This window comes from Pan paniscus, chromosome 6 (assembly GCF_029289425.2).
Source record: "Pan paniscus chromosome 6, NHGRI_mPanPan1-v2.0_pri, whole genome shotgun sequence".
Taxonomy (NCBI): domain Eukaryota; kingdom Metazoa; phylum Chordata; class Mammalia; order Primates; family Hominidae; genus Pan; species Pan paniscus.
The window spans coordinates 174492041-174516217 of record NC_073255.2 but is presented as its reverse complement, the minus strand read 5'-3'; the positions used below and the strand labels follow the sequence as shown (position 1 = coordinate 174516217).

The 24177-nt window shown below is 39.7% G+C and overlaps 1 protein-coding gene across 6 annotated transcripts in view; it reads left to right on the top strand.

Annotated features, from left to right (window-relative positions):
* DGKI (diacylglycerol kinase iota) overlaps window positions 1-24177 on the top strand; it is a 479960-nt gene that overhangs the window by 153266 nt on the left and 302517 nt on the right. For 5 of the 6 annotated variants that reach the window (XM_034965048.3, XM_034965050.3, XM_034965049.4 and 2 more), the window contains exons 2-3: window positions 12361-12469; window positions 23705-23800. In XM_034965048.3, coding sequence (XP_034820939.1) covers window positions 12361-12469; window positions 23705-23800 — 205 coding nt within the window. The remainder of the gene's footprint in view (window positions 1-12360; window positions 12470-23704; window positions 23801-24177) is intronic. The other variant, XM_034965052.3, reaches the window with a different exon arrangement.

The following is a 24177-nucleotide window of genomic DNA, read 5'->3' as shown; positions in this document are numbered from 1 at the left end:
AGGAGGTGCTGAGTAAGTAGAAGTATTGCTTGACATGTCTTTTACTTCTTTTGATAAGTAGATGTTAATTTTGATGTAGTTGGATTCATGAATTTCTTCTTTTATCGTTAGAAGTTTCTGCATCCTATCTTGAAAAAAATCATTGCCAACTCCAAGGTCATTCAGTTTTTTAAAATGCTTTCTTTTAGAAGCTTTATAGTTTTAACTTTTAGGTTTCTATCTGTGATCCTTCTTGATGTATTATCTGTATAATGTGAGATAGGGTCAATATTATTTTTTCCCATGTAAATAACCTTTTTTTCCTAGCATGTTGTCTTGAAAAGACCTTCTCTCCATTGGATTGTTTCAATACCTCTGTTGAAGCTGTACATGTGGGGGTTATATTTGAATCTGTCTTCTTTTCAATTGATCAAATGTCAATTCTTTCTTTAAAAGCACATGTTCTGGATTTCTATAGCTTTATAATAAGTCTAGAAATTGGGTAGTGAAAGTCTTCCCTCCAACTTTTTCTTTTTTATCGAGGTTATTTGGGCATTTTATGTTTTTTTTATTGCTATATACATTTTTTAAATCACCTGGATTTGGATAGAGATTGTGTTGATTTTAAGTATCAGTTTCGGAAGGTTTGATATCTTAATATTAGTAGTACTGATCTTTCAATACACAAATATGGTATGTTTATTTACATCTTTAATTTTTGTCAGTGATGTTTTATAGTTTTCAGTGTAAGGTCTTACAAATATTTTATTGTATCTGTCCTTTAATAATGCATGTTTTTTAGTGCTATTGTTAACAGTATTTTTAAATTTTTATTTTTTAATTTGTGGTTGCATATATACAGAAATACAGTTGACTTTTGTATATGGTGTCTGTACACTATGACTCCAAACTTACTCATTCTGTAGAATGAGTTGATTTTTGCAGATTGGTTGGAATTTTATGTAATCATGACATTTGCAAATGAAGATAATTTTACTTTTTCCTTCCCAATATGTATGCCTTTATTATTATTATTAACTTTATTTTCCCTCTCTTTTTACACTGGCTAGAACTTCCATTACAATGTTGAATAAAAGTGGTGAGGGCAGACTCCCAGATTTGTTTGAATGTTAGGGAGATGATACTCAGTTCTGTACCATTATGTATGATGTTACTTATAGATTTTTCATATGTATTCTTCATCAGACTGACGACTTTTTTTTCCTTATCAATTTTTTTTTTTCTGCAAGTAGGCCTGCAGGATACATGTGAAGTATTAGAGTCTAGTTAATGATGAGTTAGTTGCTAGTGAGGTAGGGGAAATTAAAAGAACAAGTATATCTGCAGGCCAAACTGGATAGGATGAACAAAGGCCATATGATAGGAATATAGACAAGCTGGGCTGGATGAAGAAACCTGACTTCTCTTTGTGGCTCTGCCCCCAACTTCCTATTAAACCTTAAAGAAGGCACTTTATTATATTTATTTATTTATTTATTTGAGACGGAGCTTCGCTCTTGTCACCCAGGCTGGAGTGCAGTGGCGCCATCTCAGCTCACTCCAACTTCTGCCTCCCAGGTTCAAGCAATTCTCCTGCCTCAGCCTCCCAAGTAGCTGGGATTATAGGCTCCCGCCACCATGCCTGGCTAGTTTTTGTATTTTTAGTAGAGAAGAGGTTTCACCATGTTGGCCAGGCTGGTCTCAAACTCCTGACCTCAGGTGATCCACCTGCCTTGGCCTCCCAAAGTGCTGGGATTACAGGCATAAGCCACTGCGCTCTGCCATGGCACTTTATTTTTTACCTAGCACTAAAAGATATACCGGAGAGCCAGGTTGGTATCAGAAAGAATTTGGTAGAGTTGCAAAAGTGATTTAAAAATTTGAAAAATAAGAAATGTGAGAAGAGATTGATAAGGCTAGACTTCCTTTATCTGCTATGAAAAAGGCTGAGATTTAAATTTTTTGATACTACTTTCAGTTCACTGCACCAAGACAACCATTCATCTGTCTCTGGGTACCTTCACATCCCTTTTCTCCAAAACCACACGCTCTTGGTTTCTTTAGCTATATTGCAGGTCTTGAGATCAGGTAATGCTGTGTTCCCCAGCTCTACTTTTAAGTAATTATTTTGCTAAAGTATCTTCACCTGAATCATCTGGGATGAATTCTGTTTCCTTCCAGGACCTTCACCTCACTGATACAACTGGCACTGATACACCCTGGCAGTGTGTCTCCTCAACACATAGGTGTGCTCTGGGGTCTTTGTAGGCTCAACCATTGTGCCTAGGGCTGACATCAAAATAGGTAGTTAGGTCTTTGCCTGTCACCACAGACCTCCCATTATATCTATGGCACTCTGAATTACAGCTTAGGAAAATAATTTTAACTACTTTGAATGTCATTTGACTCCATTCCTTAGGGTCATGCAGGATTTTTTCATTTTTATGAGTCCCTTCTGAGAACACAGATAGCCTTATGAGGGACAGTTGCCTTCAGTTGACAGCCTTGTGTGGGGGTTGTCTAGTCAGCAATACCATCAGTTTTGCAAGACTGTGGTTGTGACAGTATAGGCGTCCAGGTGAAATTGAAGGGGGAAGGGACCAAGTGTGCTAGCATCGAAATGGGGAGTGGGATGCTAATGATACACTTTTCTTGTTGTCAGTTTTACTGGGAACAGCCCTGTGGAAATTTAAATCCTTTCCCCTAAAATTTCTTTGAAGTCCCAAAAGGCTTATGTTCTTAAGGTTATTTCTGTTCCCAGGCTAATGCTTTTCCTAAATTTGTTCAATTCTGGATTATCTTTTTATCTCAGTAGGCAAAATCTATTCTGTATTCATTGACCTGGATATAAAATTCAGCCCCTTCTCCAATTTCCATATTCATTAGACCTCACTGCCTTTAAGGCAAAAAGTAGACTTCCCTGAAGGTACAAGTCCAGGTGGGAAATATGGAGGAGACAAAGGAGGCATTTCCATGACAGTGTGCAACAACTTCCAATTGAGCATTAGACTGTGTTCTTAACATGCTCTTTATTTACCCCATACCAGGGCATTTGCCTGTATGTTTATGCCCCCTCTCAATCCTAAAATCCTAACCCCCAAGGTGATGGTATCAGGAAGTGGGGCCTTTTGAGAGGTGAATAGGTCATGAGGATGGAGTCTGCATGAGTGGGATTAGTGTCCCTTTAAAAGAGACCTAAGCAAGCACATTTGCCTCTTCCTCCATGTGAAGATCCAGTGAAATGACACCTTCTATGACCAGGAAGTAGACCCTCACCGGACATTGAATCTGCTAGCACCTTAATCTTGGGTTCTCCAACCTCCAGAACTGTGAGAAATAAATGTCTGTTGTTCATAAGCCTCCCAGTTTATGGTGCTTTGTTAGAGCAGCCCAAACAGACTAAGATAGCATTTCATGGACAGCATTTAGTCCATTGCATGCCCTGGTCTTATACCATCTTGTGGATCCTTCCCTTCCTTTCTATTGTGTGGCCCTTCTCTCTCCCTTCCTTTCAGAGGGAATACAGAGTGAGAGAGCCTTTGGAGCCAGACATCTGGGCCCCAGTCTTGGTTTTATCACTGATTCACTGTATGGCTTACCTAAATTACTTAAACTTTCTAATATCAATTGTCCCATTCATAAAATGGGCATAGCAAAACGATCCATTTCATAAACTTGCTATGCATATTAGAGGTGTGCTGTGGTTTGCTGCCCACAGGGCTTCTCAGAACCAAGGTACTCATTTCCCCGCTGCTGGGAGGGTTGGCTGCTGCTGGTCCACATCTGAGCCCCTTCCCAGGTATTGTCTCTGACACAAGAAGATCTCTGCCATGGTTATACTCTCCCCAGGGGCTGCCTGTACTCAAAGACTGGTTGATGTAAAGTTTGAAAGTCTTGTTCTTTTACCTTAAATTGGGGCAATCCTGAAGGGCAATCCAGCTCCAGAACTTCTTGTGAGGCCAACTGAGGCTTCCGTTACAACTATCTCATAGTCCAGCTTCTCACTCTGCTAATCCTGCCTCCTTTAATCCCTGACAAGCATTCTTCAGTAAACCTCTTGAAAACTTCTGTCTGAGAGTCTGTTTCCAATCAGAAAGAAAGTGGGTAAAAGAATTTCCAATGCATACTAGGTACCCAATAAATTATTATTATTGCTTTGAAGGTAAGATAATTTATTTCAAGATATTTTCCAGGATATGGATCTATCTATATATCTATCTATCTGGAGATATATATATATATATATTTGGAGTTTTATATATATATATATTTGGAGTTATATCTATATCTATATATATCTGGAGTTATATATATCTCTCTATATAGATATCTGTCTGGAGATATATATAGATATCTATATATATCTGTATCTATCTATCTGTCTGTCTATAGCTATCTATCTGGAGATCTGGAGAGATATCTATATATATATATAGCTATCTCCAGATAGATAGATAGATAGCTATATATACATATAGATATAGATATATAAAGCTACATAAGGAATTCTAATTAATAGTTTGAACCATGAGTAGTGAGAATAAAATTATTCTAAATTTTGACAAGGGAAATTGTTATTGTTTTATTTTTTAAGATGTTATTTTACTGGAGCATATTCTAATTAGTCTCCTCCAATAAAAGCAGAATCTTTTTATTTAGTAATTGACTCTCATCTGATACTCTTGGGTACTATAATTTTGTTGTTTCTGTACATTTGAGTATTATCAATAATCCAAAACTGATAGAGGTGCTGCTAGTTTATATTTCTGGAAGGCTAGAAGTTAACCTGTGAAAAGCTGATGTTTTATGATTTTATAGACCGAAAGAGAAGTTAATGCCACAGAGGTTAAGATCTTATTCATTGATAGAGTGTAAACTACTCTTACATCTAATTTAGCAGTCTTTTTAGGCATTTCTTTCCTGACTTTTATCAATCTCAATTTCTTATTTATACTTTGACTTTGCATTTGTCTTCTCTGCTTGTTACTTTACTAGTGAGTTAAATAAAACTTGGTCAGATGCTCACTACTATGTATAAGAGAATGATGTTTTTCATGGGAATGTGTTTCTGTTTAAGTATTATTAGTTTATAAAGGGTAGCATTATTATGGGAAGGCATCCAAGGTTTCATGGGGGCAACTGGAAAAGAGAAGTCAGCATTTTGAAGTTAGCCAAACCCTATCATGCTAAATTCAAACTTTGGGTGTGGTTTTGAAGTATGTGTATTTGCTAGGGTTGCCATAACAAAGTACCACACATTGAGTGGTTTAAACAACCAAAATGTATTGTCTCACAGTTCTGGAGGCTGAAAGTCTATGATGAAAATGTCGGCAGGGTTGGTTCTCTCTGAGGGCTGTGAGGGAGAATCTCTCCCCTAACTGCTGGTGGTTGCTGGCAATCTTCAGTGTTCCTTGGCTCATAGAACCGTCACCCAGATCTCTGCCTTCATCTTCACATGGCTTTCTCCCTATGTGTGTGTCTGGGTCCAAATCTCCCCTTTTTATAAAGACACAGTCATGTTAGGTTAGGGGCCTGTCCTAATGACCTCATCTTAACTTGATGACCTCTGTAAAGACCCTATCTTAAAATACGGTTACCTTCTGAGGTACTAGGAATTGGGACTTCAACATGGCAACTTTGGGGCGACACAGTTCAGCCCATAACAGCATGATTACTTTTTCTCCATTCTCAAGGATTACTTTTTCCCTCAAGTGATACCATAAGGAGAAGAATGTCATTAACTCTGGAGAGAATCTCAGTGAAGTCATCTTACCATGTTTGAAAATGAGGTTTGTTGCCACATCCCACGCCAAGCCCGTACCAGTATTGCCTTATGGATGTGGTTAGGAAAGTTACACTTGGGAAGTAAATCCTGCCTAAGAAATGAGTTCACAAGTTCTCAGGGGCATTTAGCTGCCAGTCCATTTTTACACATTAAGCAAAAAAAAAAAAAAAAAGTCTTTTGGGCATTGCATTTATTTACATGAATATAATAAATACTTCCAATGGCATTTGGATTGCACATTTGCATGTGTTTAATATGATGGTAAATCTGTCTGAGGAAAGTGTGCGGTGCTTTCTGATTTTGTATTAGGAAGATGGGTTAGGCAGGGAAGAAGAATGATTCCTTTGGCAACCGTGGAATTATTTACTGACTAGAAGAGGAAATCTTCTGTTTGAATAACCCCTTTGAACTGCCTGACACGTGGTGGAAGCTTGTCAAATGTTTGTTGAATGAACAGAAGTGTCCAGGGAACTTAGACTGTTTGAGAGCAATCAAAAAGCACATATTTATTCAGAGATTTACCATGTACCTAGCTTTGGCTGGTGCTGTGGGGGCCCGCTGATGTGTGTACGAACAATAATAGCAGCAACTATCGATTGTGCTTACTCTGTGCCAAGCATCCTGCCCAATTTTTTTCCACTATTCTCTGAGTTAGGCGCTATTTTTATTTTACATATAAGGAAACTGAGGCTAAAAGACATCAAGCTATCTGACTACATAACCATTAATTGGTAAGGTAAGGTGTGTGCTTAACTTCTGCACTCCAATGCCTAGTAAACATGTCCTCTTGCTGGTAGAAGTTTGCATTCTTGTTCTAGAGACAGGAAATTTATAATTAAGGCAATTAGAAAAGTAGTATAGAAAAGGTGAATTTTATAGTACGTCTGGTTTGCTATGTATATGTGTACTGTCAGCATTTTATAAAAGTGTCAGGTTGTGAAATGGTTAAGTATATACCTTCTGGAGTTAGATGCCTCCATTCAAATCTTACTCGGACCTCTTCTTACCTGTGTGTTGTTAGACATGGAGCTTACGTGTTCTCCATAAGCTCCATGGAGAACATCTATTATAAAAAAATGGGAAATTTATTATGAAATAGGGATCATACCTTATTATTGCGAGGGATACATAAAATATGTAAAAAGATTCAGTGCCTGGCAAAATGTATTTTCTGTTCAAATGTAAGCTTCTCAAAGGCAGCAGTGATTGGGGTCTGTTTTATTTGTTCTTGTAACCTACACATTTAGAACAGTGCTTGGCATAAAATAGACATTCGGTAAATACATCGTTGAATGGATATATTTCAATATGTAAAGGCTTGGGCTTAGTCACATTAACAGACAATGAAGTAGTCAGATGTTTGCACATCTGTGTGGAACAGTGGTTCCTAGCCAGGTTACACATTAGAAATACCTGGAGGGCTTTGAATGGACTGATTCTTAAACCCCATGGTAGGCAAAGGTTGAGTACCAATGTTGGAGAATCACTGTGAAGGTAACAAACGTAGAATAATAGTTGTATATTATGTTGAAGATTCAATACCAAAAGTGATTTTTTGAGTGACTCAATGGGATGAGTTTCTTAGGAAACAAAACACAACCTTTGGTTCAATAGTAATTACATCTTTCAACATTTCAATGTACATTAAAATAATCAAAAAGTACTTTGAGTTCATATATAATATGAAGTAGGATTTAGGCTCAAATAATTATGCACAGTTTGTTCCCTGACATAAATCAGAGGTGAAGTTTGTGCGGGGCTTGGGACAATTTTTTTATTGCGTGGACTATCCTTTACATTGTAGGCAGCTTGTCTAAGTCAACCAAAAAGCATTGTGAGCTGCTTTGAAGACAAGCAAAGTTAGTGCCCATATGGTATAAGAAAAAAGACAACAACACACTAGGTGATTAAGAACTCTCTTGGGGAATCAAACCAAGACACTGAGTAACTTCTTAGACAGCTGGTTCCTTTTCTAGAACAACAGGATGAGTTCACCAGTCTCTAATGTGTCAATCTTTAGGAGGTGTTCTGGGTAAGAGACTTCCTGGTTCTCTGGTGCTTTTCTGCTCTGCAAGAAGAATCCTGATTCTGTTCTCACGTGCAGCATCACCCAGAGAGGGAGCTGGCAAGATGAGGATAGATAGAAAATGGGAGCCACATAAACCTACAATCAGACTGAAACTGGAACCAGAGGAAATTGAGAGAAATTTGCAAAATGGGTAATTAGAAAAGGGTATCTCTGGCTTATTTGCATGTTTTCCATAAATTTTTTTTTTTTTTTTTTTTTTTTTTGAGACGGAGTCTCGCTGTCTCCCAGGCTGGAGTGCAGTGGCACAATCTCCGCTCACTGCGGGCTCCGCCACCTGGGGTTCATGTCATTCTCTTTCCTCAGCCTCCTGAGTAGCTGGGACTACAGGCGCCCGCCACCTCGCCCGGCTAATTTTTTGTATTTTTAGTAGAGATGGGGTTTCACCGTGTTAGCCAGGATGGTCTCGATCTCCTGACCTCGTGATCTGCCCGCCTCGGCCTCCCAAAGTGCTGGGATTACAGGCGTGAGCCACCGTGCCCGGCCTTCCATAAATTTTTAAATTTCTATTTATGAAGAGTATATGCCACATGTTTCATTAAACACATTGTAAAAATATTAACACTATCATATGCCCTTTACGAATGTGGCAAAGGGATTCCATTTTAATGTTGACCACACAAAGCCGTTTTGATGTTTCTTAGGCTTCTTAACACTGGATTCTACCTTATTTGCATTTATTTTTAAAGAGCTGCTATGAAGGATTTCTGACTCTCTCAGGCAAGAATATCACTGAAATGTAAGGCCTGGGATATAATTCAAATCATCCTAATCAGATTTCTCAACCCTTGATCTAATCAGCAAGCTGTTTTTCTTAGCTTCTTGGTCAAGTTCATTCATTAACTCAGAAAGCATTTCTTGAATATAGACTGTGTCTACCCCAGGGCTGGAATGTAATTAAGATTAGTAGATGGATTGAGCCCTGTCCTTTAGGAGTTTATAGTCTTATTGAATGAAGTGAAGAAAATAATATGATGCTACTTAAAATGTATAATGGCTTTTATATTTTAAATATGTTAGAGGTCTTTCAGGTAATTGATATTAACTGTGATGTTGTATTATTGAAACTGCATTATAGGATATTTTCTTTTCATATCTATTTCACAGTTAATATCACAGTTCTTTTCAAAGAAGCATTTGTGATTATAGCCATCTCCTATGAAGCGTTGTTGTGAAATTAATAGAAAGAATCATTGGCATTTCATGGTTTTGCTGACCGTGGGCTTGAGAGGATTCTGAGCAGAAGGAAAGAACAAGTTGAAACCCCATTGATTTTTTTTTAATAGGAGCAAATTGCAGCATAAAACTACTGCCCCCTCATCCCACTCCCAACCACACACCAAGTTCTACTAGACTCTTAAATTCGTCATCTACCAGCAAGATAAATTCAAATAGAAAAATAACTTGCACTAACTTATATTTGAGGTCTGAGATATAATAAAACTATTTTCTTATTTTGGAAGAAAATGTGTATGCATGTATGAATTATTGGAGAAAAGGATTTTCTCCCATGGTTATTTAAAAGAATGGAAAGTTCTAATCAGAAGTTATTTCGTACACCCTGTTGTACCTAAATATATTTTTTCTATTTGTATGTCCTTTTGTGAGGGCAATTAGAGTTACAAACTGGCAGCCACTTTCATGTTTTTTACTTATTTTTTTCTCCTAATTAATGTTTATGTGTGTAGACATAAAACCAACCTTAAATTTGTATCCACAAAGAGAAATAAGTGATCAACAAAAAGGCCTTACTTGTTTCTATTCCCAGGCTAGAAAAGAGTGTGATTGGACTGTAATTTCTTTCAGGGTTAAATGTTTGTATGTCTCTTTATCATATAGCCACATTATCTTTCATAGACACACGTGGCTTGCATCCTTGAATCCTAATTTGATTATTTCAGCAATTGGCTCCTCCTGGCAGTCCTAATTAGGAAGAGTAACCGGGTTTTGGTGGTCAGAGTCTACAAGTTCTGATGAGTTAAACTCATTTGCCCTGTGGTTTCTACTGGTGCCTGACAGTAGCATTTTGTTTCCTCTCTTAAAAAAATTTTTTTGTATCAAAACTGTCTGGGACAGTTAATGAAAAAATGAAAGATCTGTGTTTTTCTCATTAAACCAAGATTTAGAAATTCTTCAGCCATTCTAAGAGTTTGCACTTGGGTGTGGTTTGGTAGTTTTTGTAAGGACACTTAATTTAGGTTGTGGTGACTGTTAAGGAATCAAATGTAGAACCTGTGTATTCTGACTCTTCAGAGACCTGATTTTCTTATGAGGAAAACTGTAGCTCAGAGTCCCCATACAGAGCCCTTCAAAGCCAGAGAAAATCCTAATAAAAATGCTAAAGAAGTTCCTTCAACATAGGTGGAGGAAAACTGTTTTGAGATGAAAGATCACTGTATAAGATTCTTCCACTGTTACTTTCTTATTGCTCGATGATATGGAATATGCTTTGGGGTGAGGGGCCAAAATTGATGTTGCTAATTATTTGCCTTGGTGAAAGGGAGGAACGAGAATATTGTGTCATCATTAAAGGCCTCCATCTTCATAATGACCCTTTCGGGGATTATATAAAGCAAGTAAATTGTCTGTTACCCAGTGGGAGCTTTTGAAAGTAGGCTACCAGCAAGCTCGATGTGATCGCTTCTAACTACTGAAGACCTACCCACTATATCTGGGACTTCCTGTATAGGAATACAAGAGACTTAAGAAAAAAAACGAAAAAAAACCCAAAGGTCTAGACACTTGCTGAGCTCTCTGACATACTTGGTAATTGATTAATGGTTGCACAATCCTGGATTCTTACTGGCTTCTACTCAGTGTTTCCTCAGGCTTGGGGGCTACTGTTCATCTTGCTCAACTTTACAAATTATTTTTTGGAGGGAGTTTGCAGAGGTCGCTGAGCAGGATGAAAAGATTACCTGCCCTTCAGGGTTCAAGAAAACTTTTAAATTCTGTTCCTATTCCTTCCCGTTTATATGGGGCAAGTTTCTTTTCCTTTGGGGACTCATTTGTGATGGGAGTCACCACAGATCTGGCCATCACTGCTTTCCTTTTCTCCATTCCACTGTCTGGAGCTTTGTTCCTCTGTGTAGTCCAAGGGCTTGAGAAGTCTGAGGATCTGGGCCTTTCTGGGGATCCAGGGTATCTGCAGGCCTCATCTCAGAGATGGCAGATTCTTACTGCAGTGTTCAGGTCATATGAGATTAGCTGAAGACAGCCAAATGAAGATAAAGTAAATAATGTAATTGCTGATGTTTTCTTTAGAGCTCCCCTTGATGGGCTTTGGAAAGTTGTGGTCCCAGCTGCTTAAATGTACATGCTCCCACAGAGCAAAGTCTAAGAACTTTAGTGCACAGAAGAGAACCTTAGGAGTGTGTGTAAATGCAGCTTCCTGTGCCTCCCCCTCCAACTGATTCAGGACTCAGAGTTGCAGCATCACAAGACCCTCCTGATTCTATTTCAGGTACTTCTCAGACCACACTTAGATATTATTATAGGGGAAAAGCCCCTCTCCCTTCTAGGGAGTGACTTAGTTCAATCACAAATCAGCGCTCATGTTTAAGCTCTAGACCCTTGTGAGACATTTTCTGTGAGGCCATTCAGAAATTGAACTTCCACGGTTCCTGATGATCCCACAGATCTTCCTAGGTGATCCCTGCTTTTTTTTTCTTCTTCTTCTTGCTGTTCTTATTGTCACCACTATGCTCTAACCGTTCTTCCCTTCCCTTTGCTCAGCAATGATCATATTTGCTTTGCTAAAGTAGCCCCTCTTGTTTCATTTCTTTGCAGACCAAGATCAGGGCTGACTATCTCAACCTCTCCCAATTCATACCCTCCTTTCTGACGTGAATTCTGTTATGTTCCACTCAACAAATCTAAAATCTAATTAGTGTTTTTAGGCTTTATCTTACTGTGGGTCTTGGTAAGTTATTGAATGTGCAATTTCTTGGCAGATGCAAAGCAGTCTTTTCCCATTTAGAACCTCAAACTCATGTAGTCCTCTGCAGGGGTAAGGAGGATAGGGAAAGGATGATATTCTTGAGAGGAAAGCAAAATAACAGTGAACTTTCAGCTGTAACCAGCTTGGAGAATGCTTTGCTGGCAAATGGAGGAATTTCAGTAGGAGACCTCATGAGCCCATTTTTCTTGCTTTTAGTCGCTGGCAATCTTAAAGTTGTTCAAGTATGGTGGCTGCCCAAACCCTAGGTCTTTTTCCATAAATGAAGAGTCAAGACCTTTGCTCTTTCCCTCTACTCTGAATAGAGGATTATATTTTAATTTTTGGTTCTCCGCAGTGGTCCCCTTGACCTCCCTGTCTTTTGGGACCTGCCCCCCTCTTTGGACACCATGCACTTTAGAGAGGTATATTCCAATACGTTGGTAAAGATTTTCAGATGTGGAAGAGGCTAACTCAGGCATTGTTTCTACCCCATGGGAAATTTTGAGCTCTGTATGAGATTCTGATGTTGGTTTTTCTTTGTTTTTGTTTTTGTTTTTCTTCTTGCTGCAGGAAAGCAATCTCCCGGGCAGGCCTCCAGCATCTGGCTCCTGCACATCCCCTCAGCCTTCCTGTGGCAAATGGTCCAGCCAAGGAGCCCAGAGCGACTTTGGACTGGAGTGTAGGTGTTGGCTTTTTCATTTAAACATCACTTCAGTGCATGTTTTGTGTCTCTCATTCTCAGGATTCTTCTAGTTACAAGGAAGACTTGCTTAATAATTTTCAACATTGCCTGCTGACCTGTCCTCAGATACCTTAGCTGTAGCTCCATTTTCAAACTCCTATGAACATCACTCCTTTATATGAAGTCAGATGTGTTCAAGACTAAGATAAAAGCTTCCTGAATCATTTGAAGTATTACTGCAGCTGTAAGATTAAAAAGTACCTCGTGCGCAGTCTTTATTGGTTTCTGCCAAGTTGACGATGAATTGAGCTTACCCTTAGTGCAACATCACGCAATCTAAGTTTTGATTTCCTCAGCTTGAGCTGAGTTTTTCTGGGTGCTTTTTTTCCCAGAGGATTACAGGCACTTCATGTCATTCTATTGCTTTTCCTTCCTCCCTTAACCAAAGGCAGATGGATCTGGCATCAGTAGGTTGGGTATATGAGCTGATGTTAACATTTTAACCATAACACACTCACAAAAACTATTAACTTGACTTGAAGATTATAGTCTGAAACTCTTTAGTTGATTAAACACATTTATTGAGAGTCTTCAGTGAGTCAAGTTCTTGGCGGAGTAACTGTTTCTAACTGTAGACCCAAAGGCTTTGTCCCTTCCTGAAGCAATATGAGGAAAAGGTATCAAGGGAGAGAAGGGCTTCCCTGAAGTTCTGCCAGCCTTCCCTGATGATGAACCTTGTTTAGCACTTTTAGTTGAGTCTGAATAGAAGGGATAATCCATGTTCTATTTCTCCATATGAAAGAGAAAGGTGGGGTGGGGGAAAGGTAACCCATGCCATGATTTGATATCCTCTGTATTATAGCATTTCTTCCTCTCCTCTCAGCACACACTTATTAATATCCTTATTTTACATCTTGGATGCATACCAGTGTAAATGCTGCCCACATTTATGAAGTGCCTGGCAAAAGACTGGATGTGCTTGAACTACAGCTTCTCCCTTGGTAGAGATATTGTTACCCTGAGAGTGTTCAGATGCTGCCTGAGCCTGTTGAATTGGTGTATAGAAAGAATATTCCTTTCCTGGAGTTTTCTTCTTTATTCCAGGACAGCTATTTAATAAACTCTTAGCCCACAATAGAGTATATTTGCACCAGTGTTTGCATAATTAAAAACAATTAAATGCATAAACATAAATAAAACCTAAGAGAGGTATGCATGGAGCAATGATGAGAGTGTATTATGTATCAAGGAACCAAAAGAGTTGGTTTGATATTCACGATGTTCCAAACAATCATGTAGTCTGCAGCAGCAGGGCCTTCTTTGAGGTGAGACATTCCAGGGGTAGTTTAATCATTTAGAGGCGAACATTCATTAAATCCCTTCTCTGCCCTTTTGTGTGACATTAGGTAAGTCACTGATTTCTTTCAGCTTCAACGTCCTCATCTGTAGATGGGGATAATTGTGGCCCTATTTCATGGACGTTGTTAGGATCGAATGTGACAATAAGTGAAAAAGGTTTTTTTGTAAACTGTGCAGCCAGCAGATTTATTTGTTAAAGTAATTGATGAATTCATTAATTCATCAAACATTTGTTGAGTTCCTGCTTTGTACTAGAATCTATATTGGTTACTTGGGATTCTGAGGTGAAGAAGATACGGTTTCTGCCTTCAAGGGTCTTAGAATCCTGTGGGCAGAAAGGAAATCAACACGAAAATACAGGGAAATGAGGATGTCACTGGAATGCAACAAAAGGACATTCCATTCCCATTTGATGTTGGAAATAGTTATCAGAAAATGCTTTTTAAAAGAAGTGTCCTGCCTGAGCCAGAGCTTGGCACAAGGTATTATTTTCTGATTCCTATAGAGAGGTATGTACTCTAATATTTCATCAAAATGGTATTTTTGGCCAGTGGTGGGAGGCTGCAGTACAGAATGAGGGAAAAACAAATAGGAATGAAGGCTGGGTTTGTGCCTAGTGATCTTTTATCCCTCCCTCTTCTCCCCTTTTCTTTGATTGTAGGTACCCCATCTTGGAGGTCTGTTGAAAGTATGGCATGACACGAAACACTTCGCTAACATTTAACAATGGTGGGAAAACCGAAAGCTCTTCCTTGAGACAGTCCATCTGAGGGCTTAGAGATCTGATGTGTAAGGAGTTATGAGATGTTACTCTGGAAAAAAACCAACATCTTTGTGGGCTGATTTTGGTGTCAGCAAACAGAAAGCAAACCGTGACCAACACACTACACTCATTTATTACAATCGTGTAAAGCATTTGTTTCAGAAAAGAGGAAAAAGCCGATTGTTAAAAATATTTCAGTGACTTTTTCTTTGGCTAAAACTTTAGATTACTTGTATTACTTTAGTATGCTCTTCTGTTCAAGGAGCCAGCCAGGGATTTCTTTGTTCTGTTTAAGGTGCAAAAACAGTCACCTCTCTGTGCCATTCCCTCTCCTCCACTCTCTTGTTTGATTCCCTCATCTTCTACCATTAGTCTACTCTTCTGGACTCAATGTATGGAAATGAGCAATCTTTATTTAATTCAGTATTACTATTTATTGAGCAATGAAAAGGGTTGGAGCCTCTTTGATTCTTTCAAATAAAAAGGAAGGTGGCAGGAGCTTATAAAAAAGGTAGGGGGAACTCCAGTCTCTTGCCTTTGATAAGGTAGAGGGCCCCAATAGTGCTAAGTTGTGCTTCTGAAGGTCTTGACCACAGTGGCAGATGGGGTCCAGCAGGGACGACGAGGGTCCTGTTGTTCCCTTTCCCCACTTGACTCTTGGGTGGAAATTCTCTCTGCTCTGTAACGCTTTGGCTCAGGGGAATCAATGGGGGTCACCTCAAAGGCCTCTACTACTATGATTCTCTGGCTTCTGTTACTCTATTCTTCTTCCTTCATCTGTAAGGAAAAAGATTTAAAAAACTGTTCACGGTGTGTCTGAAGTTGCAAATTCAGAGTGAACCTGGAGTTAGGATCTTAGTCCCCAAGTTTCTACTTATTGTGGAATCCCAAAAGGGCCATGTTCTGACACTAGCCTATGTGCCAAAGTCATCTGAAGGGACACAAGTATTTCCTAAATATACTTTGGCAAAAGGCTTTGAGGAGAAGTCTGTTTGTGGGGTGCCTGAGATACAGGTGAGCACTGATTTAGTGCACATAGACTATAGGCACCTGCACTTCTTGGCCAGGAGGGTGCTGTTATAGCAGACAGTTTTTATGCTTTGGGTACATTAACTTAATACTTTTCTTTAAGCATTCCATTTTTATGTTCTCATTTCCTTGTTTGTGATATATACAGTCTCTCTTAGTTTTAGCTTGTTTCTCAAAATCCCAAACATTCTCTCCTGCTGTGTTTTACTCAAATGGCTTATTATGACTTTTAGGATTCTCTGTCCCACATGGGCTCATTCTTTGAAGATTTTTCGGCAATAGATATTTACCGAGGCTGCCTGTGCACAGTCATTTTCCTCCGTGCATGTCAGGGATAGAACCTGCAGTGGTGTGTGGAGAGTATCTGGATCAGTCTTCAGTATGATGCCTGAGTCTTCTATTGACAGCAGTGGACACTAGGCTCTACCCAGTATGAAAATTATTTCCTCTAGAGATTTTCTCTTTTGCTGTCTGCCAAGCCATGCTCATCTTTTCAATCAAACTGATTCTATTTATCTGATGTAGTCTTTGCTTTGTATCCTCACAACACCTCTCTGTTGGTAGTGCATTGTCTTACAAACCTTAGAACCAAATTAGTGCTTTTTGTTTGACTTTCTTATTTGTGGCTGTCAGATTTCAGGCTGCTTAAAAGGAGGGGCAATGTTTTCTGCTTGTTTTCTCTTCAGAGTGGAGAGCGCAGCATCATAGACCTAGTAGCTGCTTGGTTACTGATGTCAGGGGATGAATTGATTACAGTTTTTCTGCTCAGTCAGTGAGAAGGGGATATTTCGCTGGGAGTTGACAGGCACTCAGATAATCTCTAGTTCCTGAAAGGCTTGGTAGGCATGACTCCAAAGTCTGCTTGAAAAATAAATGGATTTATGCCGTTTTAATCCCAAGTAACTGTCTTTAAATTTCCTTCCTAATTCAATGCATTGTGTTAGATCTTAAGGCGCACACAGTACTTTGGCCTTCCTACTCTTCACAAGGACATCATCTTTTCACTTCCACAGTGACAGCCTGCAGCAGCTGCCCCCTCTGACACTGGATGATGCCTGTCAGCCAAGCCAGTTGGGGTAAAACAAGTTAAATTACTAGAAAGGAAGGAAGTAATGCCTAAAAAGGAAAAAATATTCTCATCTCCTGGGATGGATTCCAAGTTCCCAGTTTAGAGTGAATTAGTCCATTTAGAAGCTTGTCTGTTCCACAGATAATGTGTATCTTCTTTTAAATGTCACATGTCTCCCTTCCAATGGAGGCTTCATTTGGACTTCCAGCACTCTTCCCTGTTTGTAGTACTGCAGCAGAGAGCCCAGGAAGTGTGTCTCCCATCTGTCCCCACCATTTCATAATTTGTTTTTGCCCATTACACTGCCTAAAACAACCCCCTGAACAGTGGTGGAAAAGCCACCAAGATCTTTCTTAAAGGGCACATTGGTTTTAAACCCAGCACCCTTGATTTTATTTTGTTTTCCTTCCTCATTGGCAAACTTTCTTCGGTCCCAAGAGCTGTGGAAAACAGAGCCTCAACACAAACAAAGCCAGATCTTCAGTCCAAACCACCTTTCCTTTCCTTTCCTTTAGTTGACGATGTTAAGAAACACTTTCTCTGAGGCAGATAGAAACATTACACAGTTGGTGCACTGCCTCACAGTTTGGTTCAGGGACAAGATTAAGGAACCAGAGTCTTCAGTGGGATTGGTTTAAACTGGGTTATGAAACTAGGTCATCTTATCTTTAGAAACCTTGAATGAAAAGCCAGAAGGAGGCAGGGCTGTGTGTGTGCATGCGTGTTTGTGCGTGCGTGCTCGTGTGTGTGCATGTTCTCATTTCAGTCCTCTTTCCTGTGAGTCCTAGGAGACCTGGACCTTAATTTTGGGTGTCAGGCCCCCCTCTTCATCAGGTCTGAGTGTCATCACCCACAGCCCCACATCTTTCCCCACTCGCAGCCCCATTTCGAAAAACTGAAGTCAGATTAATCGATAAATGAGACTGTTTGTTGAGCAGCGCATAAGGAACTACTCACTATAAATCAGTGAAGATCCCAGTCCTGGTCAGCCACGTAAATGAAGGGACAAATCGACCTTAATTTCAGGGACTCTTACCATTCCTTTATTTTCTGAGAACGGGGGAGTTTTTAAATCAAATCACCCTGACTGCCGAGGGAAATCATGGAATTCTGTAACTTCACAGACCTGTGAGAAGTGTCTTGGTCTAACCTTCTGCCCCGAGGCAAGTGATTATCTAAACAAACGCTGTCCAATAGAAATAGATATGAGCTGTAATGATACATTTTCTAGTAGCCACACTTTAAAAAGTGAGAAGAAATAGGTAAGATTATTTTTAATTCCATATTTTGTTTAAGCAAATATATTCAAAATATTATTTCAACATGTAATCAACATAAAAATTATTAGGGAGATGTTTTACATTCTTTTCTCACACTAAATCTTCAAAATCTGCTGTGAATTGTTCAAAGAGAAGCACATCTCAATTAGTGCTAACCACATTTTAAGTCCTCAGTAGCCATCTGCATATTGTACAGCACAAATCTAAAACATCCAACATGGTGTGTTATCAATTCTTGTCTTGAAGATTTTCAAGGGGAGGCAATCCACTCTTTTTCCTTTTTGATTTTGTAAGGACATTTACATAGGATACATACTTATAATTCTCATTGTTTCAAAACATTTTTATAAGCAAGCATCTTCATTTTGTGTGGAGTATTTGCTTCTTGTGTGAGCATACTCTTTAACTGTGTTATTCAGTCTCAAACACTCACCTCACCTTTGTCTTTTTACCTATAACCATTACTAGAATTTCGGTAGCACTTGAGCAAGAAAACATGCCTATATCTAGAAATCTGTATTTATGTCTATTTAGGTGAATCTCCACTCTTAGATGAATAGATCTATCGATGTAAATCTATCAATGTAAATATATATATAGCTATACAGACTTGTGAGTCTCAGCACTCACAAGTACAGAAGAAGTGTTATCTTTGTTTAGAAATAGGAGAGTTATTTTTCTGTCTGGCACAGATGGATACTCTTTGAGTTGTATACTAGTTGAGATGGTATTTCAAGATGCATGTGTAGAGAAGAGAGAAAGATGTTTCCAGGTAGGGACAGTAGAATGAACAAAAACATGGCACCAAAAAGAGAAATGCAAGGTATGTTTCAAGAAGAGTGACAGGGAGCCCAGTGTGTTGGCATACGCCTGTAATCCAGCTACTCAGGAGGCTGAGGTGGGAGGATTGCTTGAATCCAGCAGTTTGAGGCTGCAGTGAGCTGTGGTGATGCCATTGCAGTCCAGCCTGGGCAACAGAGCACGGCCCTGTCTCAAAAACAAACAAACAAACAAACAAACAAAAACAAACAAACAAAAAGTGACAAGGATAAAAGAGTGACAAGGATAAAAGAGTGATTGATGCTGTTATTGGAGTCTAGTATGCCAGGTTGAATTTGGATTTTATTTTATAAATAGGAAAACATCTAAGCATTCTGAACAAGGGAGAGGCACAATCATGGCTCTCTTTTGGGGGAAACTAAATTTATACTAACGTTAAATAAATCGGAGAGGGTGTCAGAGTTCAGAGCAGAAGAAAACAAGACTCCAAAATTAGATGCACTGTCCAGCGTATAGTAAGTAATTGGGGGTATATTCAGATAATGAAAAGAAACCTAGACAAAAATAAAAGCAAAGGGAAGAGGCCTGCATTTGCTGGGGTAAATGAGGCTCTGCGGCAAATGAAAGACTCAAATGTATAATGGCTTAATACAAGAGAGTGTCTCACCTATGTCATAGACCAAGACTATTCCAGGTGGTTGGCTGGGTAGTCAGGCCCTTTCTCACATAGCTATTCAGTGACCCATGCTGAGGATCACTCTGACATCTCACCAAGAGGATTCCAAAAGCCTGACTTCCCAATTGACCAGTAAGACAAAAAATCATGGAGGAATGTATGTGGGAGGATTTAATGGAACAAGTCTGGAATTTCTGCTCTGTTTCACTGTTCAGAATTTGGCCACACCTAATTGCAAGAGAGACTGGGGAAATAAAGTCTAACTATGTGTCCAGGAAAAGGAGAAATAATTATTTTGAGGACTGGCTAGCAGTCTTGGCCACAAAGACCAAGGAGAGAAACGTAGTTAATGCTAACATCTGTGGATTGGGAGGAAGAAGGGAAACTAGAGAGTAACAGCAACAATAATAAATATAATGAACATCTATTAACTTCTTGTTTTATGCGGAACATTGGGCTTTATGCATTTTTATGTTTAAACATCATTGTAGTCCTGTAAGGGAGGTACAGTGATTTTTATGTGACTGATGAGTAAAATAGGGTTTAGGAAAGTGAGAAGGGCCCCAAGTCATACAACTATTGGGCAATAAGTCTGACTCCAAAGCTCACATTAATTAATATGGAGCTGGAGAAGGGTTCATGAGAATTGTAGAAAGAAAACAAAAATAGTTCATTTGTCTACTGCATTCTTGTGCTAATGCCACCCAGGCTAGACAACTTTATGCAGGATTCAAGAGTCCCCGAGACTACCCTCTCTTCTGACATCAGTTGCAAGTTCGGGACCTCCAAGACCACACTCAGCTTCAGTAACTCACTAGAAACACTCATAGAACTCTCTGAAAGCTGTTAATACTCACATTTATGGTTTATTACAGTCCTTTCCACGTAGAATCATGGTTCACTAGCTAACTTCTCCCAGCAACCATGTGCTATAATATACATGGCATAGTGCCAAGCAGGAAAGCTCATTCGAACCTTGATGTCCAGAGTTTTAAGTGGGGGTTGGTCCTGTAGACAGGGTTGACTGCCCATTTGGTTGACATTAGCCTCTAGCCCCTCTGGGGGTCAAGCTGATACCTTATGGCCCAAGGCCGCCAGACAAACAAAAACACTTTTATCAGGCAGGACGTTCCATGGGCTTAGAGATTACTTTCTTGGAGCTGAAAGCTCATTGCTTTATCAGTAGGTTTTGACATTTTACCCACTGCTACATTTTAGACTTCACTTTCTAAAGTAGTTAGTGGGATTTTGCTGTGGTTTCCCTCATATTGGCTGCTGTTATTATGCATCTAGTTCCATCTTCTCTGGTAGATTTTTCTCCATTGATTAACACAGAATCTCAGTGCCTGGCACCAGTTTTATCGAATAAAGAATTGTTGAATAAATTAAAGAATAACAAAATGAAAAGGCATTATTCTGTATAAATGGTTATAACTTAGAGTTGGAGAAAAGTTCCCAGTAGTAGAATATTTTAGGTTGTGTGGATTGATTCCTTCAGGATAGCTTGCGAAGAAGTGCCTTTCTACTTTTTTTAAAGTGTTGTCCTCATCCATCACTATCTGAAAACTTTTAGGGTCTGAACCCATAGCTATGCTTCTCTTGCCTCTGCTGTTGTCCCACAAGGTTGACTGCGAGGTGAAGCCTATTTTCCCATTGACTTCCTTGAAAAAATTGAACTTGCAACAGGGAAAAATTACCAGTAGAGAAGAAAAAGTTTTGGTGAACAGGTGTCCACCCTTTGATGTAGAGGGCAATGATCCTGGTCAGTGTTGCTCTCCCTTTAGGAATGGTTTTGAGGCACTGGGAGATGTGGATGGTGCACTCCTACCCCCAGGGTCTCCCTGTGCGTTGTCCTGAAGCCCTTGACATCTATATCCCTAGTGACTTTCACCTTCTCTTGTCCCTTCCTGCCTCACTTCTGTGGTCCAGGACTTGGACCCACCTTTCTTGGATCCTGAAGCACCTACATCACATGTCACAATACAAATTTTGGTTGTTCTTACCCCAGAATTATTTGAGTCACTAGGCCCTGAAAGGAAAATATGTTCTATCTGAATCTGAAGAAATAGGTTTATTTTAAAAGATGGGTGACACTTGGTATTTTTTCCCAGCAAATGTCATTTAGTGTATATTCCTTTTTTTTTCTCTTTTCTTTTGAGTCAGCATATTGATCCATTGCCCAGACTGGAGTGCAATGGCACAATCTCAGCTCACTGCAACCTCTGCCTCCTGGGTTTCAAGCAATTCTCATGCCTCAGGCTCCTGAGTAGCTGGGATTACAGGTGCCCACCACCATGCCTGGCTAATTTTTGTATGTTTAGTAGAGATGGGGTTTCACCATGTTGTCCAGGCTGGTCTCAAGCTCCTGGCCTCAAGTGATTTGCCTGCCTCAGCCTCCTGAAGTGCTGGGATTGCAGGCATGAGCCACTGCTCCTGGCCATTTGGTATATATTTCTGCTTTGCTGTACTAAGCTTTGAGATTCAAAGGGCTATCGTGTGGACACTGCTGGAGTAGGTTATAATAAAAGTGGCTCATGTATAAGATGGGTTTTCATTACATGATTATTCTATAGAATTTCTTATTGAAGTCATCTGCTCAGGCTGCTATAACAAAATGGCAGACTTGTTAGCTTAAACAACAGACTTCATTTCCCACAGTTCTGGTGGCTGGGAAGTCCAAGGTCAAGGTGCTGGCAGATTCCAGTCCTGGGTAGAGTCCTCTTCCTCACTTGCGGACAGCTGCTTTCTTGCCGTGTGCTCACATGGCTTTTTCCTTGGTGTGTGCATGTGGGGAATCTCCCATGTGTCTCTTCTATAAGGACACTAATCCCATTATGAGGGCTCCACCCCCATGAACTCATTACTTCCCAAAGTCTCATCTCCACATTCTATCACATTGAGGGTGAGGGATTCAACATTGGAATTTTTTTTTTTTTTTGAGATGGAGTCTCACTCTGTCGCCCAGGCTGGAGTGCAGTGGCGTGATCTTAGCTCACTGCAGCCTCCACCTCCCAGGTTCAAGTGATTCTCCTGCCTCAGCCTCCTGAATAGCTGGGATTAACAGGCGCCCACCACCACACCCAGCTAATTTTTGTATTTTTTTAGTTGAGATGAGGTTTCACCATGTTGGCCAGGCTGGTCTCAAACTCCTGACTTCAAGTGTTCTGCCCACCTCGGCCTCCCAAAGTGCTGGGATTACAGGTGTGAGCCACTGTGTCTGGCCAACATATGATTTTTGAGGAGACACAGTTTAGTCCGTAGTATCCCCCATAAAAAATAATTACATGCCCATGTACATCTGATGAATAAGATAAAAACAAGAGTAATTTTCCTGTAAGCCATGGAGACTTAGTCTTGTTTCTTTATGGTTAATCTAATACAATACTTTCCCTAACAGCTCAGAGCTCCTTTTAAGCAAATGAGCAAAATATACAATTAATATACAAATCTATAATTTCCAAGGTAGAGTCCCATAAGAAGGAATATGGAATTCTATTCATCATACGATTAAAAAAAAAAAAAAACAGTTTGCTTCCCCCTTTCCCCAATACCGCACTACACGTTTCTGGAAAATAGGATTGTTGCTCATCAGGTCATACATTCTAGCAGCTCTGTTCCCCATCCAAAGTATATGAATATTTTTAGAAGCAATAACATTTAGTTTGAAAAATTGAGAAGTAATTGGGTGAAGACCTTACTGAATTAGTAAGCTGTGAATTAGCAGAAACGTATTACGCTTTGAGTACACAGGGACTTAGTTTTAAGAAGCCTCTGCCCTTAGAAATATAATTTACCTATTACTGGTATAACTGTGTTTTCAAACTGTCTTTACTTAAAATACTTTAATGCTACCATCCTCCTTTTTAGCTAATTTGTTAAGCTTATTCACTAAGCAAAGTCAAATTTTAATATAATTTTAGTCTCAGTTGTCATGACATTTGCAGTGGTGGGCCTGGTGAATAAGGTTTGACATCGAACTATTTAGAGATGTTTTTTTCCTCATTTGTTGAATATGTTTCAAAAATGACCACCTCCATGGATAAAGCAGCTATAAACCTAATGTTTATTTTAGTTATAGCTCAAAGTTTTTCCAAACACCTTTCTCCCTTTTTAGAATTTCGGTAGAATCAACTCTAGCAGTACTTTTAGTGGTCAAATGAGAAATGTTTAGACTCCTTGGTTTCACTAACTTTCTTGTATCCCAAATTTAAATTTGAAATAGTTTTCCTTATCCCTGGAAAAGAAAATTGATGTCAGGTGGGTCTTTTCCTTGCAGGAGAATGCCGTGAATGGAGAACACCTGTGGCTGGAGACCAACGTCTCGGGAGACCTCTGCTACCTTGGAGAGGAGAACTGCCAAGTCAGATTTGCAGTGAGTGTGCGCTCCGTCTTGCTGGGGGAAGGCCTGTGGATCTGAATGAATAGAGGGGTCACCTTGCCTAAATTTCCAAGGGGAGGTTTGAACGAGCCTGTCCTTGTGAGATGGAAAACTTTCCGGATGTTTTCAAGGTTTGCAGAGAGTTTCTCAAGTTAACATGGCTTTCAGGTTGTCGCTCGTAATGGTTTTAGGGTTCACTTATGCAGGCCAGGCCTTGGTGTCACGTGTTACTTTATAATGATGCCCAGGGTAGGTTGTTGTGTGTTGGTGGGGGGGCAGAGGGTAAATGTGTACGAGGTAGTGTCTCCTTATGGAGGAGTTGTTGGTGTGGGGCCAAGGCCTGTGTGTGGAGGAAGGGGCTCTGTCTGTAG